This window comes from Limulus polyphemus, unplaced genomic scaffold (assembly GCF_000517525.1).
Source record: "Limulus polyphemus unplaced genomic scaffold, Limulus_polyphemus-2.1.2 Scaffold64, whole genome shotgun sequence".
NCBI classification, from domain to species: Eukaryota; Metazoa; Arthropoda; class Merostomata; order Xiphosura; family Limulidae; genus Limulus; species Limulus polyphemus.
In genome coordinates, this window is record NW_013665674.1 from 744,868 (window position 1) to 768,491 (window position 23,624).

A 23,624-nucleotide genomic window follows, 5' to 3' on the forward strand; every position below is an offset into this window, starting at 1 on the left:
AAATTCTTTTAGACAGGATTAGAGTAAAGTAATCTAGGAGACCTTGGGCGTGTTCAAATACACAAATCGAAAGGGTTTGACTTCCTGAGTCCAAAACTGTAATTATATCTTAAATCGATCAATAGATGACGGAGGTATGAGCTAAAATTTTGTACTTAAAAAAAAAAAACATAAACGAACTCAGAGCCGTTCTATGGGCCGCTATACCGCGGCTAATAATCCCAATGTATCGTTTTCTTCCGGCACGTGTCTCTTTTCTCTCATACGCAATTGTTATAAATAACTTTTATAATTTGGTTTGTACATGGTTAAAACTTCACACGAAGGCAGACGCTCTTAATACTATTTTTTTCTAACTATATATGAAACCAATACATCAAGATTACGCCAATATTTTTAACCTTTGTGGTAACGTCATATTTTACACCCCCCCCAAAAGAAAATATTTTGACAGAGTTCATATTTAAATTAAATAAATGTAATTTCTCACATAGTGCCTTTTGATAACCATACATGGTAACAAAGAACAATTTAATGCTATTAAGCTATTTTCTCTCTGTCCAGCATGGGAAATCAAACCCCGGATTTTAGTGTTGTAAGTCCATAAATTTACCGCTGACCCACTGGGGATCAGTGAATAGTGGTTCCCGTTAAGGGAAGCTTGCTGTGGCTGAAGTTACTCCAAAATGTGCCTTAGCATCTCCTGTAGCCCTCACACCCAACGAACAAATCTTACTGTTAAAGCTGATTCACGGTATGTGTGCCCATAGGATGTGAAGTGCAACCCCTCTGTTCTTTGTCTAGCTCACCTCAACTGCTTCTGTCAGTAGAATATAATATCTATTTATTGTCCTGTCTGAGAAATTCCTGCTCACAGTTATAAATGGTAAACCACTTTATCACGTTCCATCTTCTTGGAACAGCTTTTCCACTATGATTAATTACAAAAATTATTTTCGAAACACACGCACACAAAACTCATTATTCAAGCAATTGTTAGAAATTTGAATAAGATAACTGCCTATTATTATAATACATTATTATTATACAGTACGTATAATGATGCCTAACTTGTATTCAATATACGAAAAAGACAAATTTTGCTCAAATTATTTCTTTTTCTGCAGGTGCTCATTAAGATTTGAAGCTCAGATAATTTATTAATTGTTTATCACAAAACATTAAGTTTAATTTAAACACTTCCTTTACGGAAAGGTGAACGGCTAACTTAAAATTATCACTTAAAAAATGTTTAATATTTTATCTATATATCTATCTAAAAGTATAGCTCTTTCCCACTTTCCACTAGATTAGGCTTAGTTTGATAATCTATAACTCTAAAGTAACGGATATAAAATGTTTAATGGACTAGCAGACAAAATAGAATAAAGCACAGAGGGCAAGAGATAACAGGGTCTATTCAGCTGATAATGTAATTGTATGAGTTTCATAAATCATTAAATTAAATGTTTTATAAAATTACTTTACTTATTTTTTTGCTTTTTACTTTTCTTAGTTTTAAACTAAAGCTATGTACAAGTTGTTAGATCAGGTCGTATTCTTGAAGACAAGCAGATATTATTTTTTAAATTTTTTTGTAGCTATGCCCAGATCCCAGGAGCCCATGTGTGAAAAAGGTACCGTTCAGGCTGAAAATTCAATTTCCTTTTTCCTAAGGTAATCCAGCACAGCCTCGATTACTAGTTTTTCTTCTTATTACGGAAACTTGAAACGATTATATCACATGTATCTGATACGATTATTTGCTTAAAAAAAAATAATCTAACCATATTTTAGCGAAAAATAACATGTTATGACAGAAATACGCTAGCATCAGAACTTTAAAATTCTAAATATGTCATGAATGATACATTTATCCACAACGTTCAGAACCTACAGAGGACCCAGTTCACAAAGATTAATTTGCAAAATAGCGTTCCTAATTTTGAATTATTGGCCAGAGAAATATCAGCTATCCAGCAGCTAACCCGCAACAAGAGTTTTGTTTTTTAAACCGAATAGTGGGATTGATTGTTTCTTTTATAATGTGCACACAGCTGAAAATGCAGGAGCAGGTTCAATAGCCTCACATCTCGAACCTTGGATCTGCAGCCCGGCTCGTTAACCTAGGCAACTTCAAAAGAAATGAAAATTGGAAATGGTCTGATAAAAATACCGACCTCTCACCATGAATTAATATATCTTTTGATCCTAATTTTAAGCAAAAAGGTCATAGGAGAGCTCTTTCTCTCACGTTGTTATTCCTAGCTTTGTACTTTTCAAATACGAAACGGAGGTACACGTACAAGAAATGTTTTTTGATAGTGACTCTGACTATTGGACAGTATTATAAACATAAATATTTCTGAATAAATAAGGTAGCTGTATAGGAAGAGACAAAGTATGCTTTAATTCAAATGGGAAACTAGAGCATATATATATATATATTACGACAAAGTTAACCTTGATATATGATTTACATCCTCTGAAATACGATTTTTGGTTATGTATCGATGGGTAAATCATTTATAAAACCTAACTCAATGCGACATTACAGTAGTTAATATACAATGACGACAGGAAGCTCGTGGAAATACGTTTCATTGTCAAATGCGCTTCGTTAATGACAAGAATATATTAGGTCTACATAAAACCTGCCTAGAGGAACACATACTAACCTAAGACTTAAATACACTGATATTAGAATTTTCCTCCTACAAGTGTTTACTGTGGGAAAACAGTTTGAATAATCTGATTCGTGAATAGTTTAAAAACAACAACAACATTGACTTACTCCTTTGAAAAACTTATTGTTAAAGCTGTTTGTCTAGCTAACTTGGAGGTGACATAGGACATTGTTAAGGTACCGTCTTTTTAACTTCTATTGATAACATTTTTATGTAGTAGAAATTTAACTCCAATTATGAAAATCACGTTTTATTCACGGTTTTTGATTTTTTTTCTGGTATTGAAATAGTGTATAATCATGATTTTTTTATTTGTAGAGATGAATCTGTGGCGTTGCTATGTTCATGTTTCTGCTTTTTACATAATTATGATAATAATCTGAGTTGATATGCAGACGTAATAAACGTTCAGTCAAGGAAATTAAGCCATATAATCGTCATCATATTTCTAGCCTTTATTATTTTCTTTTTAAAAATATATATAAACCTACAAACAAATTACATGTTTGTAATTACAAACACATTTCTAGCTCTTTTATTTCAATATTTAAGCCAAAAACTTCATATTCCAGTTTTAATTTCAATGTGCATCATAAAAAAATGAAGTGTAAAATGGGGTGTGCAACAGCTTATCTGATTAAAGCATCTGGCTGTCAAGAAAAGTCGTAGGTTCGAGCTCGGTGTGCAACAGCTTTTTTGATTAAAACATCTGGCTGGCAAGAAGAGTCGTAGGTTCGAGATCTACTCACGTTAAGTTTTCAATTCTTTAGACGAATTTATAACTTTATAAGGCAGCATAACACTCTTTGCATTTTTTAAGGCTAGAAAAGTTGACTGAAGTTCAGGTTTTGACATTGGTAATGCTTTAACGTGTGATCGAAATTGAATAGTATCATACTATTCACTCATTTCGTTTTTTTTTTAAATGTCCTAAAAATTATAAAGCTTTGAAGTTCTTCTTGTATTCTATAGCTCTGGTATTTCTGGTTGTCAGTATCGCGTTTGTTTTCAGCATGTCTAGTGTTTAAAAAACAAATAAATACAGAAGTATGTAAATTTACTGCAACTTCAACTAAATTTACATTACAAAACGTCAGTAAAAGTTAGGCTGTTTAGGTGGACGAGGCTTCATGCACAGTTACGGACAGAATGATAAGAGCATGATTTGTGTCTATAAGATGAAATGGATAAATTATGAAATGTCTGCGGTTTCTTATAATTAAGTCTATCTCATTCATAAGTTGTTTTTCTTACAATAGTTTCATTCAAATGTAAGGTAATAAAAATGACTGACTGGAAATATCCGCACCTTACTACTCTAATACGTCAATTTTTTATGTCAGTTGAAGCCAATCTACGTGTATTTTTAACATAATTGACAATTATTATAACATGTTTTGCCTAAGCTGTCTCAGTATTCGCCCTATAATTCTAATCAAAATGTTGAAGATAATTTCATAACATTTTTGTGATATAATAGTTGTTTAAGTAAGAAAAACAAGTCTAATCTTTTTTTTTCAAATTAAATAAATTGTTTAGTTGAATAATGAGTAGTTTTCTCAGGAAGTTTAACAAACTTTATTTCAGTGTGGATCCGTCTGTCCCACCAGGCAACGAAATCGCTAAGTCTGCTACTATAACCAACAAGAATAAAGAGAATACTTGGAAAGTTACTTTAACAACCTGGATGAAGTATTGTTTGCTTGTTTTTAAAGCACAAAACTACACAATGGACCATATGCGCTGTATCCTCGCAATAACTGAACCTCGGATATCTATAACCTCATTGTAAGTCTTCAAGATTACCACTGAGCCAGTGATGTTAAAAGATATCACTACTGATTGAGATCATTCACTCTCAACGCTAATGTTAACTTTTAATATTATATCTATATATGATATATCACATGTTTTTTTCTTTACAATAAGAGACAGCCACTTTAGTCTAGTATAGAAATCTGGAAAGGGGACTAAGGGAATATTTGGGTAAAAGTTGATACTTATTTTACTTTGTGAATTTTAAAAGAAACTATCAATAAATCTCAACTCTGTATTTTTTCATCTATTTAACTGGTAATGGCGTCGTTGCTTATCGCAATTAAACATCAACTGGTGAAATAAAAGTGGTAAAGTCCGTAATTATAGGTTGCTAATAAAACAAATAAGATGGTACTTCTCACAACTGGTCCTACAAAGACCATCGTACTTACGTTTAGGTAGTTATAATAATTCTTTCATTCTAACACAATAGAGTGAACAGATATAACACTTTCTTTGTCCAACAGTTTACTGTGAAAAATTGTTCAAGAGGAACATCGTTTTCTTACTTGCACGTATAAACGTTAACTTTTTCTTTCTTAAAGGAACCGAGATAATACCTTGACGAAATGATCGTAAAGTTTGAATAATTTTTATTGGCTAACTTCATTCGTGAGAACATCCTCTCCTATCAAGAGAAGAAATTACAATAACATAATTATAAATGTTAGCTGTTGGCAGTGTAGAGATTTCATTTGTTTAAAGTGCTAGTATACAAGGCTATAGCTAACTGACACGTTGGCAGTGTAGAGATTTCATTTGTTTAAAGTGCTAGTATACAAGGCTATAGCTAACTGACACGTTGGCAGTGTAGAGATTTCATTTGTTTAAAGTGCTAGTATACAAGGCTATAGCTAACTGACACCAACTGACGAAAGCCAGAAATTTGCAGTTGTTAGAAGTTTTTTAACATGTTTCTGAAATATAAGATTCTTGGAACATCGTGAAAAACGTTCCTGAGACAAGGACCATCTCAGAAAAGGTTTAATTAACACTAATCCTGAAAAATTATCCGCAGATTCAACAGTAACTGAAGCTGTAAGTAAGGTTGCGGCGATTAGATATCAATACAGATAAGATTAAAGAAGTCATGAACCACCTGAACAAAAAGCACCCACAAATACAATTCAAGATAGAATTAGAAACAGATAAAAAGTTTTTATTCCTAGACGTGATTGTCACCAGTATACAGAGATCATGTTTCAAAGGATTTTACATAATACCTAAAGATACGCGTAAATACCTCACCCATAGATGAAACCATTGTATCAGAGTAAAGAAGCATCAAATACTACATAGTCAGCAGAGTGAACAAGATTTGTAATACAGAAAATGCTAAGAGAAATGAAGAAAAACACACAACCCTTGTTTTCAATAGATACATTGAATACTTGTTAAAGAAGAATAAAAGGGAAAAACTTTTGATTCTAAGTCATATGTCTCTATGTTACAGGATTTTCTGGAAGCATACAAAGAACATGTGTAAAGTATAAAGTTAGAACAGCATTGAGAAGTAACTACACAATTCAATCTCAGTTATGATATACCACACCTCCTAAAGAACCGGTGGAAAGCAAAAGCACCCTTTACAGTATCCCTTGTGAATGTGGACTTCCGATACATTGGATAAAAAAAAAAAGACCAACAAAAGTCAGAATTCAGGAGACATGCAAATCTCTGTAATATCGATCTGTATTCAATAGCCCGTCATATAAGAGAAGAAGACCAGATAATAAAGGAGAAATGTGCTAAAAAAATGGGATACGAACTGCACACGTGAAAAATAAAGCAGCCTTCTACATTCAAGTAACCGATAACACCACTCAGCCGACCTAGCACAAAAGTCAGCAAAACTTGAATACTTCTCTTGAAAACATTCAAATAGTTCGTGGAAACAACTAATTTGTGTTTAGGACGCACATTTTGGGCAGTGAATGAGTGAATTTGTGTCCTATAAATCTTGTTTCAACTTTTTCTGGCTAGAGGAATTTTTTTTTTAGATAGAAAAACCACATAAATGACTTACCCCTGTCAGTACTGTTCCGTCCGGCATGGCCAGGTGGTTAGGGCACGACTTGCAATCTGAGGGTCGTGGGTTCGAATCCCTGTCACACCAAACATGGGGGCGTTATAATGTAGCGGTCAATCCCAGTATTCGTTAGTAAAAGAGTAGCTCAAGAGTTGGCGGTGGGTGGTGATGACTAGTTGCCTTCCCTCTAGTCTTACACTGCTAAATTAGGGACGGCTAGCGCAGATAGCCATCGTGTAGCTTTGCGCGAAATTCAAAAAACAAAGAAACAAACAAGCAGTACTGTTCCGACAGTATACATTTCTGTATATTCCTGATGCAAGGATTAAATAGCAGAAGATGTTTTGGAAAATAATAAGCTACCATTCCTAGACTTATGGTTACCAATGAACATAACTTGTTTGCCAAAGGACTTGTTTGCATTAAAATTTAGATAAAATTTATTAGTGATTATTTGCTAGCGTTTATATTTGAATCATTTCCACAGTACGTTTTTATAAAATTGTACATGCAGCCTCAGCCATATTTTTTTTACGTTATTTTTTACTCATTTACACTGGTAAGGAATTATCATTGTACCGTACAATACCCCAATGTGTATGCGTAAATAAAATTAAATACAAAAACAGTTATAACAGTTCAAAAACGATTGTTTGTTTTTGTTTTTTTAAAGTTAAGCACAAAGCTAAACAATGGGCTATCTGTACTTTGCCCACCACGGATATCAAAACCCGGTTTCTAGCGTTGTAAATTCGCAGATTGGGGAGGGGCATTCAAAAACGAATACATACCTATTTGGTGATGACACAATATTCTTCTTAAATCAAATATATCAAAAACCTTGATATAAATCCATAGTCTTGAGGTATACTATAAACGCTGTCTAGAATGTATATTTTCAGTGTGTGACGTCAGTTACCTCCATATTGTGGCAATAAGTACTTGACTTGTTGTGTTGAAAAAAGAAAAGAAACGAAATATACATACCTCGTTCCATAATATATATTTATTACGTATATGCAATGTTACACATACAAAAATCCATTTTCACTTATTCACGCAGTGTGCCTCCGTCACTTGTAGATGAATAACAACAAATCAAGAGCTTAATAAATAAACAATGAAATATTGATACATAAATAGAGTTGTTTATCATAATTGCTGTTAATTGCTCTTAATTACTTATTTTAATGAGTACAGGCTTACAGAGTAATTACTAGATAATTTAATCTTAATGGTACTCTCTTCCTTGTAAATAGATAAGATTGCTTTTGATATTAGTTATATATATTCCACGATGAGTTCTATTTGAATTAAAGCGATAATTAAAACTAATGCACGTAATATTCACTTGTACAAAGGGAGAAACATGAAGTCAAGCTTGGTTTTCATTAGTAAAAAAAAAGTATTCTCTTTTGTAAAGTTTCAGTTATAAACATGAAAAAAGTATTCTCTTTAATAAAGTTTCAGTTATAAACATGAAAATAGTAAAAGTTTAATGCAACAGTTTGTTCTCATTGAAATATATCTTTCTCTTGGAAATCTAATATATTTCACACTTGCTAGATAAGTTCAGAGACTAGTGTAGAAAACGTAAAACTAGTAGTTGGTACAATCTTCATTGAATTATAAGCAAAGGAAAAGAGTAGTAAATTGTTAGTTGTAACTGAACTTTTAAAAATACTTTTCCATTGTCTTTCATGGTTAAATAGTTTGAACAACAAAAAACTAAAAATAATTGTCTCTAACAAATTCAGTGACATATAAAGGAGCTACAAAAGTAGCTTTACTTTGTTCTTGTTTATCTAATTTTCTCACCTTCTTTGACATTCTTGTATCTTACTTATAACTATGTACATCTTCGGCTACAATATATACAAAAAATACAAGTTGATTTACTTTGAAGCTTAAAAAGTCAACATTTCAACGTTAAAGCAAGCGGTGTATGTATATATATAAAAACTATTTAAACGAACGTTTTCTTATTAATAATCTTCTGGCATCTTTTGTTACAATATATCTAAGTTATTAAAAGTAAACATGAAACCCAACCTATCATTAGTTTCACCAACTGTCACCGAGTTACACCCATTTCAGAGAATTCTACACTTCATCAGTAACTCTGGATAATGGCAAATCGAAAAACAAAATCAAGACTAGGCTTCATATATTGGTGAGTTACACATTATGTGTATGGTGTTTTTAATTGTTTTTTCTCACCAGTAAACCTATGCTTGTATAGGATTTGAAGAACATGGAACAATAATGCTACTAATTTATTCGTCTGTAATATTCAGCAAACAAGCTGTGTAAGATATTATATGAAGCGTTACGGTTATATATTCTTCAATTCCTAAATAAGTAAAGGTATACTATGGCGAAAAAAACATAATTAAAAGCCCCATATATACGATATATAGGTTGTTTCTCACCCCATTACATGATTTCTCAGAGAACATATATTTTATAGTTACAACATGACTATAGGTTCTTATGAACGTTCCTCGGATATAGGCTCTACTAATACTTTTTCCACTAAAGACAGGTATTTACACAAAATTTGTGAAACTAACAGATGGGTAAAATTTTCAGCCAAGCCTAAATATTACAATAAGTATATTGAGAGAAAAACTACAATTATTTACAAAACTGATTATAAGATGTAAGGTAACATTCAGAAAAGTTGTCCAGCAAGATATTAGCTGATAAGTGACACAGAAATATCTATATGCTTTAAATAAAGTACTATTAATAATGATTGGCCACTAAACTTCCCCCTTGGATTCGAAAAGATAACCTATTTATAAATAAACCCATTGTCAATTATGCTTAATAAATGTTTATTTCACTAAACCGACATCAGATGTCACTCTCCCTATTTCCTTACATATTTTACAATCACTATCAGTACCAGTATACTATTTTTGCAAAGAGGAAATTACGTGACTATAATGTTGCGTCACCGATAACGTCGCTCCGAAGAGATTCCTCGGGATTTTTCGAGATTAGCCGTATGCAGTCAGATTCTTGGCTGGTTGTTTGACATATCGTTTCGTCGGTAGTACTCGGTTGGTACACATTACTGTATTGCACCGTCTTTTCGCCTTCAGATCGGAGAAACAATACAAAACAATCACTAATAATTAAAAATAACTTACTAACAACATAATATTTCCATCCATCCAGTAAGTTTTAACTACAGGTGGTACAGTTAGCTGTCGTTTTCTTATTGTTACTTACAAAGGCAGAAAAAAAAGAAAGAAAGTGTAGAACACCTATTTGGGAAATTTGTTTTGGAGTCAGACATGTTTCTTAAGATGCTTCCCTAGTGACATTAGGCCAGATGGGACGAATCTAATTAGTATTTTTAACATTTCAATATGCACAACTATCTTTTACTTTTTAATTGAATAAGTTATACAAGAATGGCGTAACCTATGATATTCATAACAAGAAATCATGATTCCAATTTTCATAATTTTATCATAAATGCCCCCCAGTGGCACAGCGGTATGTCTGCGGACTTACAACGCTAGAATCCGGGTTTCGATACTCGTGGTGGGCAGAGCACAGATAGCCCATTGCGTAGCTTTGTGCTTAATTACAAACAAACGAACAATTATCATAAATCTACACAAAGGACTATTTGTGCATAGTCGTCCCTAATTTTGAACTGATAGACTAGAGAGAAGGTGGCTGGCCAACAGCACATACCACCAACTCTATTCTGGCCGACTAGCGTGATTTGAGAATTTGACATTCTTAAAGGACACTCACGGCCCCAAAGTTCGGAGCGGGTTTTTGAGGGAAAAAGTCGTGAAACACGAACCCTCAAATTCACAGTCTGAGCACGATAACCAAAAGGTTACGCCCGCCTGCATGATATACATAAATGTGATACTTAGTAATAAATACCTTACCTCGTTTCTCTATTCCAGGTGGTGTCACAAGAGACAAGTGCTCATCATCTGTCCAAAAGGGGGTGCTGTTGCCCTCGGTTTGTATAGGACTAAGGTCCAAATATTCCTGAGTAATAAATATGAAATGTTAGTATGTTAGCTGTGTGTAGAATACAATTTCTTTAACTCACTTTTAACCTTCTATTTTCACATTCACAAGTTTTGACCAACTGTATAATTGACTTATTACGATTACGATACCCTGTGTATAATGTCATGTGTGAGCACGGTTGGAGGAATACCTTATTTGTTAAAGTTATATTTTATTACTACTAATGAACCACAGATAAACCAAGGCTCAGTGACAGTGAGTGGCGTTTGTTCTATTAATTTTCTGCAGTACTAAACCATTTTATATCTGTTTCTGCGTCATTCATTCAAAGCAACGATAAAATGGTTTCTATTATATAAACACTGAAGAAACAACACACAAACAAAGCTAGATCATTTCCAGTTGATTCTGGGGAACAGCTGTGAGTTTAAGGATTAAAAACCTAAAATGCAAGGTTTGATTCCCTGCGGTGGACACAGCAGATAATCCAATATGACTTTGCTCTAAAAAACAAACAAACAATGGGAAATATTAGAATAAAAACGTAAAATAATTCATTAGAAATAAGGAGGAAGTGAATGTATAAACTTAATGAATACGACTTACTTAAGCAAGTCTTTGAGAGTATTAGATATTTTTAAAGACCAGAACTGCCTATCTTATAGTGGCTGTATGGACTGAAGAGGACATAAATGCTTGGTAGCCATGCACTAGTTATGCCCTACCTTTATTAGGCCTGTTTAAAAAAAATTAAGTAAAACCATGAAAAAAGTATATTGGCACAAACATTATGCTTGACAGTCTCCTACATTTTTATGGTCAGTTGAAATAATATATAAATATGAACCACAGGCTTCAAGGCATATCTTAACCATATGTTAAATTTAAAAGATGACCAGCGATTCAGCTTAGGTAAGAGAGAATAATTATATTTCAAAATATTTTAACAATCTTTAAAATAGATAAGAGTCATAACGTTGTTTTTGTGCTATCCATAGTATCCTGATGTAATGAACAAGAACAATGAAATATATATTGTACAATATATGTTGTTAAAATAAGTTTCTCTCTGCATGAACAAAGAGTTTATATTTATGACCAAACTAGTCTAAGTTTGATCTAAGTCTATTAACATCTGGGAACCCGCGCTGATATTTCGAGTTGCACCACTAGCAGAAATCTGAAAATTATCTTGTGCAGTTAGGTTGTTCTTTTAACAAATTTGGGTCAGTAATATAAACCGTTTTAGCATAAAGTCCCTCCCCCCACAGTATCCTCGGTTACATGGATGGATGTAAAAAGTCCTGGTTTTATCCGTATTGGTGAAATTTAAAAGGAATGCAACATTCGAGGAGATATGACGATTACAATTTAAATCAGACAAAAATTGACCTTATTATGACTGGCCACACCATCATCAAAAAACCCTGTAGTTAATGGCATTACTTCTTGTTGAATAACCGACGGGTCTGCTACATGAACTTCTTTTTTTTTTCAGACCAAAGCTCAATAGATCTTCAGTAGATAACTCCAAGCCCTGCTGACCGTGACTGGAACTTCGTTACTCTTCGGCAGGTCATCATCAATCATCATTACTCCGCAGATTGCCTGTATGTGAAAGTTTTCGAGATATTCGACTTGCAACCTGTGTAACCGCTGTGGATTCGACCACGATGGATCTTATGACAGCACTTGTTTGAGGTAAATCCATCTATCAAGCCCAAAGACGCTATGGTGCCATTCAAAAATAGTTTTGGTGCTGACGAAGATATGGTATTGGTAGTATCCTTCCGCCAGATCAGAAGATCAAGAACAAGGTCACCAACCTCAAACAAACAAACAATGAAGAATGGTAGAATAATTTGATTTGAGAATAAAAGAAACAGATAATAAATTTGTGTCACCATTGCCGATAAAGTGGTATAGTTATTCCGAAACACTGTGTTTCTTTGACTGATCATAACTTCTGATTGAAATACATTACCACCATATGAATTGCTTATTTTGATATAGCAGGTTTTGGACCTTCCAACGGTTTATGATACACCTCCAAAAACAATTCTTGGAATTTATCATTCCTTGCCCTGCCACCCCAACATACCGCTTCACCTCTGGTTGAGGGAGAGATCCTGGGTTAAAATTTGAAAATTCTGTATTAATGCTCCAAACCACACCTATAAGAATCAATTTCTTTATACAAAAAAGCTGAGTTATTTATGTGTACAAGTATTTTGAATACAAATAGCATATACAACAGACAGCTGTCACGTACATTTAAACACGTAACGGTAGGACATTTATTGTTAATGTTTCTATTGATTTTAATAGCTGTTTACTTTTGTGTGCTATATATATAATTGTATCTTGAGCCTGAGTGTAGTATGGTTTGGAAACCTGTTGTGTCATTAAAATAATTAAAACACTGATAGAATTGAGATTATTATACACCAAATTTATATTATTAAAAAACTTAAAGGCTTCCTAAATCTTTGAAAAATGAGACTTTCAATCAGCAATACATAAAAATGAAACATCTTTGCGACCTTCTGTACGTGTTATGAATATAATTAAGCCACAGATTACCATAAAGGAGCGAAATTTTACCAGAGGAACATGGTGAGTTTTAAACTTTACTCGCGAAATTTTGGACATGATATTTCAAATTCATAGCGCACTGTATTCCTAAATCGCTTTTCCTGTAAGCTAGTGTACAGGATCATTGAACATTGTCCAAAACAGTAGCTTTACTTAGGGATGGCCCGGCATGGCTAGGTGGATAGGACGCTCGACTCGCAATCTGCGGGTCGCGGGTTTGAATCCCCGTTCCACCAAACATGCTCGCCTTTTCAGCCGTGGGGGCGTTATAATGTGACGGTGGGTGGTGATGACTAGCTGCCTTTCCTCTAGTCTTACACTGCTAAATTAGGGACGGCTAGCGCAGATAGCCCTCGTGTAGCTTTGCGCAAAATTCAAAAACAAACAAACAAACAATACTTAACTATAGATTAGATAAGCTGATTGGTAATGCGGTTCTCATTGGACTTTTGGTGAAATGTAGCTTTCCTAGGACAAATAATGTTTAATATGTAATCATTTTAATAAGCATTCCTATATAGAGGGATATCAATATGATATTTTTCATCGTTTTCTGTATTGAAAATAAGGTTAAATTCAATGATTAGTCGTAATTTTTACTAAAATCAGTCAATTACCAATGACAGCAAATTCTCCCACTAAAAGTTAGTTTTTAACTTCCACACTTTTCTGTCGTACATTCTCTATAATTATAAATGATTTTGTGTACATTTATTAGCATAAAACCCAAATGCCTTGATTTAAAAACTTGAAAATTTCAGTGTATAACGTTTACGAATCCTTCGACATTTTAAGTATTTTTTTGTGATTGTAAGATTTCGAGTAGTTCTTCTGTGAACAAACCAGAAATATTAGCTTTAACACCTTTCCTTAATTAAATCTAATACAGGATAAATAGAATCCAATCTTCATAAAACCGGATAAGTCTGAACAAACTAACAATTCGATTATTCCATTCAATATTGGTTAATACCTTTCCTAAGAGCGGTCAACTATGTTTATATTAAGTGCAAAAAAAATAAATTTGGATATTAAGAGTAAATTTTTCCTCAGAACTTATTGAATTGTTTTGGATAAACAGCTCGTAAAGTTCAACTATGCTCTTTGCTAATTTTCTAACACGGACTTACAACGCTAAAAACCGGGTTTCGATACCCGTGGTGGGCAGAGCACAGATAGCCCACTGTATAGCTTTGTGCTTAATTCCAAACAAACAAATAGAAAATTTTGGTTAATTTTTTTTCTAATAGAGCTTTGTAAAATGCTTCTAAGAATATATAAAACTTGGTTCATCGAAACATGTATTCTCCATGAACTTTATACAGCAGATTTCTGTACAAAAGTCAAATTTATACCAGAACTAACCGCAGATTCTTGCAACATCATATCGAGTCTATGAACAAGGTCCTTGAAAGATGGTCGATTGTATGGATTTTCTCTCCAACACATTAACATAATATCGTACCTGTGAATTCAGAAAGAAAATTTCAAAATAACATATATAAAAGTTGTAATAATGGGACGAATTGTTTTAATAACAAATGCATATCTTTTGGACCTTCAAGATATTTCATGACACTATTACATATTTTTTAAAAAAAGGTTTTATGGACTTAGTTTTGGAAAATATTTTTTTAATTGAAAAATCAAAAATAAGAACTTAAATATAAGGTGATAATATAGGTGGTAAAATTAGCATTGCAGATGATTCTTGAGTGTCAACAACCATTCTTTTGTTAGTTCTACCGCTAGTGACTTTCGTTTTTGTTTTGTTCGTAACTGGATCTATTTAAATTTAAAATCTTTCGAATCGAACGTACCCTACAAAATTTCGTGTGGTCACAAACTTACCATAGAAAAATGTTAGGACTATAATATATATTTCTGAGAATCTAGGGTTACATTAACACCTTAAAATCGATTAATTAAATGGACTAAAATCGTAGGAGTCTTGAAATCTAAAGAAGCCACTTGCTTATGTAATCCAGCTTTCCATAAGAACTTGTATTTTACACTTACACTTACTGAACAGAAGTATAAAAATAATATGGCAACATTACAAGTTGTATAGCGTGTTTTGATTTAAGCAGTTCTAAAATAATTTTCTTTCATTATTTACTTTTTAATGGAAATTTCATCTTGGGATTGGCTCAAATCGACGTTTTGGCAAAAGCAAATGAATCGAAATTTTGATATTCAGCCAATCCTACTACGACATACTCACTTTTAAAAATAAACATTGAACCACTTATGATGTATAACATAATCCTCGTTAACACTGTATATTTCCAGACAGAAAAGGTGGTATTCTTGTTTACTTACAGCTTATCTGAACATGTGTCTGGTTGTTCCATCCTGTACCCAGCCTTAAGAAGGTGGTAGAGCCGTTCTAACTGCACACCAGGGTAAGGACTGGCACCTTGAAATAAACACATGACATAAACAGACAGAACACATAAGTATGGTAGCAGTAAGTATTCGAACATACAGAAAGACTACTTGGGATCTTAATTCCTCGATAAACCACAATTATTTGTAATCACATTTTAAAATTGAAATTTTAATATTTCTAAGTAGGGCTAAATGTAGAAACACATAATATGCTGCTAAGCCTATGAAAAATGGAGTGATGGTAATGATTAACTTCTATCTCGTATAAATAACTCTGTTTATACGCCTTACTACATATATTTAAACATAAATAAACTTATATTTCATTAAGACAATATAACTAGGTAAAAGTTAAACCTAAGAAAGCCACGAATGTGTTTTTATAAGCGATTAACGTCCTCCGAATCTTTTGTATTTGAAGACATATCATATGACATTGATGTCTTAATCTATTCTCTAATTCAAATCCACTTTAGAGTCTTGTTAATTGATCTATGAAAATTAAAAATCAGTTTTCTATCCCAGTTCAAAGCAATAACAGAATCTCACATTTAAAAGTACATCTTCAAAGTCTGTTATTTCACTTTTGAGAGACCGAAAAGATGCAATGAAGGTGTATAGTACAATCGTTAGCTTTCTAAGCAAGTATTGGTAAGGTCAGTGTAAAATTATACAGTTGCTTATTTTTACAAACTGACATTGAAAGTACCAAAGTGGAACAAGACAGTCGCTTAGTTTCGAAAGGAATATTGAACATGTCAGATATTATTAAAAGGCCACTTGTTTCCTGAGCTAAATTGAAGTGTTAGAAGAAAAGTAGACGATATCTTAGTTTTTATAGATGTAATGTACGTGTGAGAGCAAAACTCAGAGAGTTTCTTGCTTTTGAAACTAATACTGAAAGTATTGGAATAACATTAAACGGTCGCTTCGCTTAGAAAGAAACAATGGACGTGCCAGAGCAAAATTTGACTGTTGCTTGTTTCATAAAGTTTAATCTAGACTGCTACTTTGTTTTTCTGTAACAATGTATAGACTTGGTAATTAATATTCTTGTACTTTCAACCATATTTATTTATTGTAAGTGACTATTGTCAATGGAATCTTACAAATATTGCACAGCAAATGCTTTTATTTTTCACTTTGTACAGTTTAACGTAACCACTTTTGGGTTTGGTTATATGCATTCCATCATATTCTGTAGAAGGGACTCTTTTCCAGTTTCCGCCCACAAGAAAAGATGAAAAGTGGAAAAAAAATCTTACATTCTTGACAGTTTTAAAGGAAGTAATACCCTAAATTCACGGACAGAATTCTGTTCGTGTTCTGGAACTAACTAAAACCGCTAACACAATTTAAATTGCCCCAAAGTTATAAACTTTATTAGGAATTATTGCAGAACCTGGCCATTTTGATTTGTAAATCTTATTTTGGTGGCTGTCCTTCTCCTTCTCAGGTTCATATTTTATATACTAAAAAATACAAAATACGTAAGTAACGTGACTTTACTGTATATTTATGTACAGTCCCTACAATTTCATTAGATACTCTACTTTCTGAGCATGTGTATTACTACTGATTAGTATTTTTACTGCAAGTAACAGTTCTGACATATGAGAATTGACTTGAAGTTGAATACCTTGCGATTAAGAAAAATATTTCACGAGTTTTTTGTTTGTTTAAATAATATTTTAAATACATATTATTTTAATTAGCATTAATTATTATATTTTCAAAGCTCAAAACATATTGATAGTAGCCTTAATTAATAAAAATAGATCTAATCTTCCATAAAATATGAGTGATTTTTAATAAAGTTTCCCTTTCACTGGCTGAGCAGTTAGTTTGAGGGCCTATAACGCTAAAGACCGGGTTTTTATACCATCGTTGTATAGAGCATAAATAAATTAATAAAATTATGGGCGAAAAATAAGTCTAGGCATACGAAATTGTTCAAAACAAAGCAGTTTTCAATCAACATACCTAAGGTCACAATTTCCCAAAGAACTACTCCAAACGACCACCTGAAAATGAATATATATATATACATTCAAGTAATTTAGTAGCAACAGAAAAAATTAATGAGCTAGTGTTGGTGTCTTAAAACATATTATGAATGAGACATGAAAGTTAAAGGTTCGATCATTACAAAAGAACCAATTTTTTTTTCAACAAATGTTTGGTCAAATAACCTTCCACACTGATCTGTGTTTATATTCATACGTAAAAGATTATTACTTTTCCAATATTTTCTGATAGTAAAGTATTCAATAGCTGTATTCATAGTACACAATATATTTTATATGTAACAAAACTTTAATGACAGCTTAAATACTACTTATTTTCCTATTAACAAACTTACATATTTTTTTTCTAACATCACAAGTTAACATATGAACGAACTATTTGTCCCCTGGTGGAATAGCGGTAATTCTACGGATTTACAACGCTATAATTAGGGGTTCGAGTCCCCTCAGTGGACACAGCAGACAGCCTGATGTAGCTTTGCTATAGAACACACACACGAACTATTTATTATTTGACTTATTAACGAGGTGTAATGGCTTATTTTTAGTGAACTGAGGTAAAACGATATCAAATGTCATTGTAAGCTAAACTTTAATGTATAAATTTTTCTTGAAAATAAAGGCACTCAATTGTGAACTGAGTAGATTAACCTTTTCTAAACTCTCGTGTAGTATAGAATTTAACCTGTGATTTTGATGAAGGTACAGTACTCACACATCACTCTTTGAGGTGTAGATGTGGTCTTCTAAAGATTCCAAAGCCATCCATTTCACAGGAACTCTTCCCTTTTTGTATCAGTAGATTAATTCATAAATAAAACAAATAACAGTTTTAGTTATTACTTCGGAAAATATTACAAATTCATTGTAATATTTTGTTATAAAATGCTACATTATCAATATTTATAAAAGTTGTGACTTCAGATATTTGTAGAAACGAAACTATATTGCGTAGTTGAGCAAGAAATGTGATGGAGCGTTTAACCACAGCTATGAAATATTATATAAGTGAAGCTTTGGTTTATTTATATATATATATATAATTTGTTGTCAAAATGAACAAAAGGAATTTAGTGATCAGTTTATATAACGCATAAAAAATATAATATATGTTAAAACACACACAATTATTCTGTTAGGCTAGGTCTTCTTCCTTCAAATTATTTCTGTACCAAAAGATTTAATCATCTTTTGCTGGTAAGTTAATTGTTTCAATAATAGAAATTAAAAAGTTCATTATTTACAAAATATCCTAGAATGATACTAGTAATTAGTTTGAATATTACAAAATTAATTTTGGTCACCAGGTCAGTTTATTTAAGTAAATATCAATATACAATAATTACTTACCTTGGTTTTCTTTAAATAGGTGTCACCTTCGTAAACGTCACGACTAAGCCCAAAGTCTGAAATTTTGATGACATTTCCTTCCGCTAAAAGCAAATTTCTGGCCGCTAAATCTCTATGAATTAACTGTTGAAACAAGAAAATATAAAGAGATATAATTATCTAGAAGGTATTTACACAATAACAATCAATGCCTAAAAAACAAACCAAACAGAATGTCGGTATACCACTTAAGATTGTAATACTTTAAACTTTTCATATTGTTTTGAACGAGTCATAAGGTCAACCAAGTAGAAATGTATACCCAATTATATTACTTATCTACATTCTAAAGTGCCTTTTCAAAGAATGGTTATTGTAAATTAATAAGTTTCCAATTATTTCTCTTATAACTGTTGCTATTAATTATTTCTATATACTGTTACGTAATCGTTTATGTATACAAACTTGGAAATACAATATCAACTAGTTACGCCGTAGTATTTCATATGAGATAATATCATTCTTGAGACTAATAATTATAATACTTTCTTTGATGAAGTAAGTTTTTTCTAGATTTTAATCTAACTAGGGTTCACGCTACTTCCTTCTATAAATACAAAAAAATTATAACTGTAGAAAGATTAATTGAAATCATCGCAGTACTAATAAGTATTCCGATTCTAATTAGTAATAAGACTGGTTTATGCACTTTTAAAACATTTTTAGCTTTAAGTTAAAAAACAAAATTTGAAAAATAGCAAAAGGAATAGTCATGGCTTGAACGTTGAGGCCCACGAAGAAAGGTAAGGGGTAATGTGGTTACCAAGTCTTTGATTGTCGGTTTATTTTGATTGGTCGCCTTTTGAATTCTTCGTCTAGGACGAATATACTTACCTGAAAATTTCAAAGCACCCGCAACAAAAAGAGGAAGAGGTACGGAGGCGCGTGCAGATTGACTCAAGACTTCCAGGCAATTGGGAAGCATACCTAAGGTTTGTTAAGAACAAATCTGAGCCGTTTGGTTATTTGGCTGAGCAATCGGTAACTACTGAATGTGAACAAAACAACCAAGATACCATTACAAAATGCAAATTGGTATTTTGTAACAAGCAACGCGAAGATGCAAGCGACTTGTAACCATGCCAACATGAAGAGGCCGATACAAGGTCATTTCTACATGCGGCAGATGCTATAAAGTAAGGTTTGATGAAAATGATAGTGCAAACTGTTATCACAGATGGTTATAGTTAGTTATAGGTATTGCATTGATACAGCAGGTGACTCTAAATTAACTTTGGATCGCATTTGGCGCAGGTAAAAATTTCTTCATGTACCTGTCTACACATGCCATTTCAAGTCATTGGATTCATTAAAGTCAATAGCTCTAATTTTTTCACGCTCTTACGGAATGCACTCAGATTTCTTCATTTTCCAAAATACGCAGGAAACTGTATTGGAAACATTAAAATCGCTTGATGAGGTAACATCAGCCTATGAAGTTCTCAGTAATATTCCAGCACTGAGATTTGCCAAACTTGATGTCATAAGTGGAACGTTTAGTCGCCCTTATGTGTGTGATGAAACAAACATATGCATTAAAATAAATTAGACTTGAAGGTGGAGGTCATTTGATGCCATTCCTCTAACTGAACCAGCTCTTCCTCAAAAACAACAAAAAAGTTGCATACCAGGATGGACATTGTTGGGGACAGCTACTGGTACCTGTCCCTCAAATACCTAACCTGGGTGATTGGAGCTGGAAGAATGGTAGTCACAACTCACAAATATGGGAGTCATTTTGTACTTCAATACAACTAGCATCAGACATCTTCATGGAGCTTATCAGGTGTGGATGTAAAGTAGATAAAAACTGCAAGGGAATATTGAAGTGTGTTAAAGCAGTGAAGTATAGCCCCGTGAAATGTAGAAAAGAATATGAACACTAATAAAGACAGTCAAAAATGTATGATCGTTCATGTATGTTTAAGTACAGGACTTTCACCGTTTCCATATTTTTTACTTTTGTAATATTTGAACACTGCATAAAGAATAAGTAGGTATTGTGAGTATTAGTGTTTGACATAGACTTTCATAAATAATGAAAATATTTCAGTTGTTATTTTCATAGAGCAATATCCCAACATTAAACAACTGCTTATGTAGATGAAGGTAAGGGTGTAGATTTGGCGTTTTTAGATTTCCAGAAAGTAACATGGTGCCACCTAAAATGTTTCTTAAAAATTATCTCTATAGATGTTTTGGATTGTGATAAGTTGGGTCGTTGGATAGAAAACTGTCTGGATGGAAAAAATCAGAGGATTGTTACCGGTTAGGTAAAACTTGGAGTACTGTGTTCAGTTTTGGGCTCCTTGTCTTAGGGAAGACAATGAATTGTTGGAGATGGTTCATAGAAGGGCTACTAGGATGATACCTGGGATGGAAAGGTAGTCATATGAGGAAAGTTAAGATCTCTGAAATTGTTTTTTCTTGAGAAAAAAAAAGACCCAGAGAGGATCTGATTGAAGTGTATAAGAATGTTAAAGGAATTGATGGTGTCGATGTGTCATCTTTTTTGTGTGAGTGCATAATGGTAAGAATGGTAGGACTAGGGAAAACAAATATAAATTTTGCCATAGTATGAGTCACCTTCAACTAAGACTAATTTTTTTCAACAGGGTAGTTGGCCTCTGGAATGGGCTGCCTTCAGATGCGGCGGAAGTAGTAACATTTAATATAGTTTAAGGGTAGGCTTGCTAAATACTTGCATGATAAGGGCTGGCTTTGAGTTTATATATATATATATATATTTAGTTTAGTGAATGGGACAGCCTAGATGGACCAACAGGTCCCTTGTCCTTAAAATATTATGTTACACAAATAATTATTGGTAATTTTTTATATTTTCAAATTTGTGTCGGCCATCTTAAAAATGGCAGCCACTTTTTTTTTATGTTGGTATATATCTTAAATTATACATTAGATTACAGGCTTTTACTTGATAACATTAACACAAATATAGTAAATATCTAATAAATATTGACATGTTTGTATATTTTATAGGTCCTTGGAGGCTATAACTTTAACGAGTTCGACGGTTTTACCACAAAATCCAAAATTTTTTCAAAACATATACTATTCTGCAGACTAATTTAAGTATCACTCTTATAATGCACCTACAGCCCTAAAGTGTGGAGCGAGATTGTTTCTTATTTTTTGTGGTATTAGGGCGCGAAATACAGCACCTCAGTTCAACAGTCCGACACGCCAGTCACTGTGTCGCGTTTGGAACTGTAGTCGTCACCATTCTTACTATACAACACTAAAATGTCTTAAAAACTCAAAGAGGGCTTTTATATTAAACATTACAACATTCTAATACTAAGATATTATTTGCAAAATAACTAATTTATAATAATTTCTGATCAAAGCAAGCTGGTACATAGATCAGAACTAAAAGGTTTAAAAGTATAAAATAATAGTGATAATATTATACGTTAAATCAAAAACTCGCAACGTCACACAATCAACGGGTAGTAATAAAGTCATTAATAGATGACGTTCGATTTTGCCACTTCATTGCCAATGTGAGCAAATTCAAATGCTCATTATAATAAGTAAGATACGATAATATACGACATTTCAATTTTGTTTTGTTGTTACAGTTGTTGGGAAGACGTACTTAATAATTAAAGAAAATCTTCAACTGGTCTTGTAGGTGAATGTTTGGATGAAAACTTTTTTATATAATTTCGTGCGTGATTCTTTTTCAATAAATCTTAACATTTATTAAAAAAAGTTTTTACACAACTTTCTATCTAAACTGTAAAGTTAACTTCACAGTTCTTTCATCTATTAAAATAGGTACTAGCTGTGAGCATTAGTCTCCCTCATTAAAGTAATGACTGCGGTGGCTTCCTTCTCTTTGTTCACTCAAAAGTCGTATAAAATATCATGTCACACAAACGACGTTGATAGAGTAGATATTATATATGTTTAATGTAAGTATCCTATATATAAATTGTTTTGTTTGATTAAGAACTTACGTGACTTCATTGAAGGTTTCAGGAAATAAATGTAATGTAATAAAATATTAAACAAACGTTGTAGCATACAATAGACAAACGGACAAATGTACTCATAATTTCAGTCTTTCCACTTGAAGAAAAAAAAAATAGAGAAAACAGGCGATCAATTGTAAGTCTATACGAACCATCTACACTTATGATAAGCGTTTATATGTAAAATATTGGCTTATTGCAAATGTTACGTCTATAACAAACCTTCATATCGCTCAAATAAGCCATTCCCTTAGCGATTTGCCAAGCAAATGATACCAAGTCCCTTTTTGTTAATTTAGCACTGCTACGATGACAGATGTCACCACTGTCTGAGAAGTACATGGGATTTCCCACTTGAAACATATTGACGTCATTGCACTCAAATCCTGATGACCGATTCTTCCTAAGATAAGAACGAAGAGAGCCGAATTCAGCATATTCCACGATGATGTAAAGTGGACCTCCTGTTAATGGACAATAGACATAAATACACGCCATTCTTAGCAAAATATGTGTATATATTAATATATCATATATCTCACTTCATTATTTAACAGTCTTTGAGATTCTTTAAGATTGAAAATATTGTAGACTGTTCCGTAAAAAATATTTAAAAAAAAGATGAAGGAAAAAACATTTATGGATATCGTTTGTAAAGTGGAGCAGTACTTATAAGTAC

At 32.7% G+C, this 23,624-nt stretch overlaps 1 protein-coding gene across 1 annotated transcript in view; it reads right to left on the reverse strand.

The window, feature by feature from the left end:
* Positions 1 to 7,560: 7,560 nt before the first annotated feature.
* Positions 7,561 to 23,624, reverse strand: part of LOC106464932 (proto-oncogene tyrosine-protein kinase receptor Ret-like) — a 77,660-nt gene continuing 61,596 nt past the window's right edge. Inside the window, exons 15-22 of the mRNA XM_013925106.2 lie at positions 23,168 to 23,409; positions 18,909 to 19,031; positions 18,274 to 18,344; positions 17,515 to 17,555; positions 15,463 to 15,559; positions 14,506 to 14,605; positions 10,455 to 10,560; positions 7,561 to 9,638 (exon numbers count right to left, since the gene is read on the reverse strand). Of these exons, the coding sequence (XP_013780560.2) occupies positions 9,481 to 9,638; positions 10,455 to 10,560; positions 14,506 to 14,605; positions 15,463 to 15,559; positions 17,515 to 17,555; positions 18,274 to 18,344; positions 18,909 to 19,031; positions 23,168 to 23,409 (938 nt within the window). The 3' untranslated portion in view covers positions 7,561 to 9,480. The remainder of the gene's footprint in view (positions 9,639 to 10,454; positions 10,561 to 14,505; positions 14,606 to 15,462; positions 15,560 to 17,514; positions 17,556 to 18,273; positions 18,345 to 18,908; positions 19,032 to 23,167; positions 23,410 to 23,624) is intronic.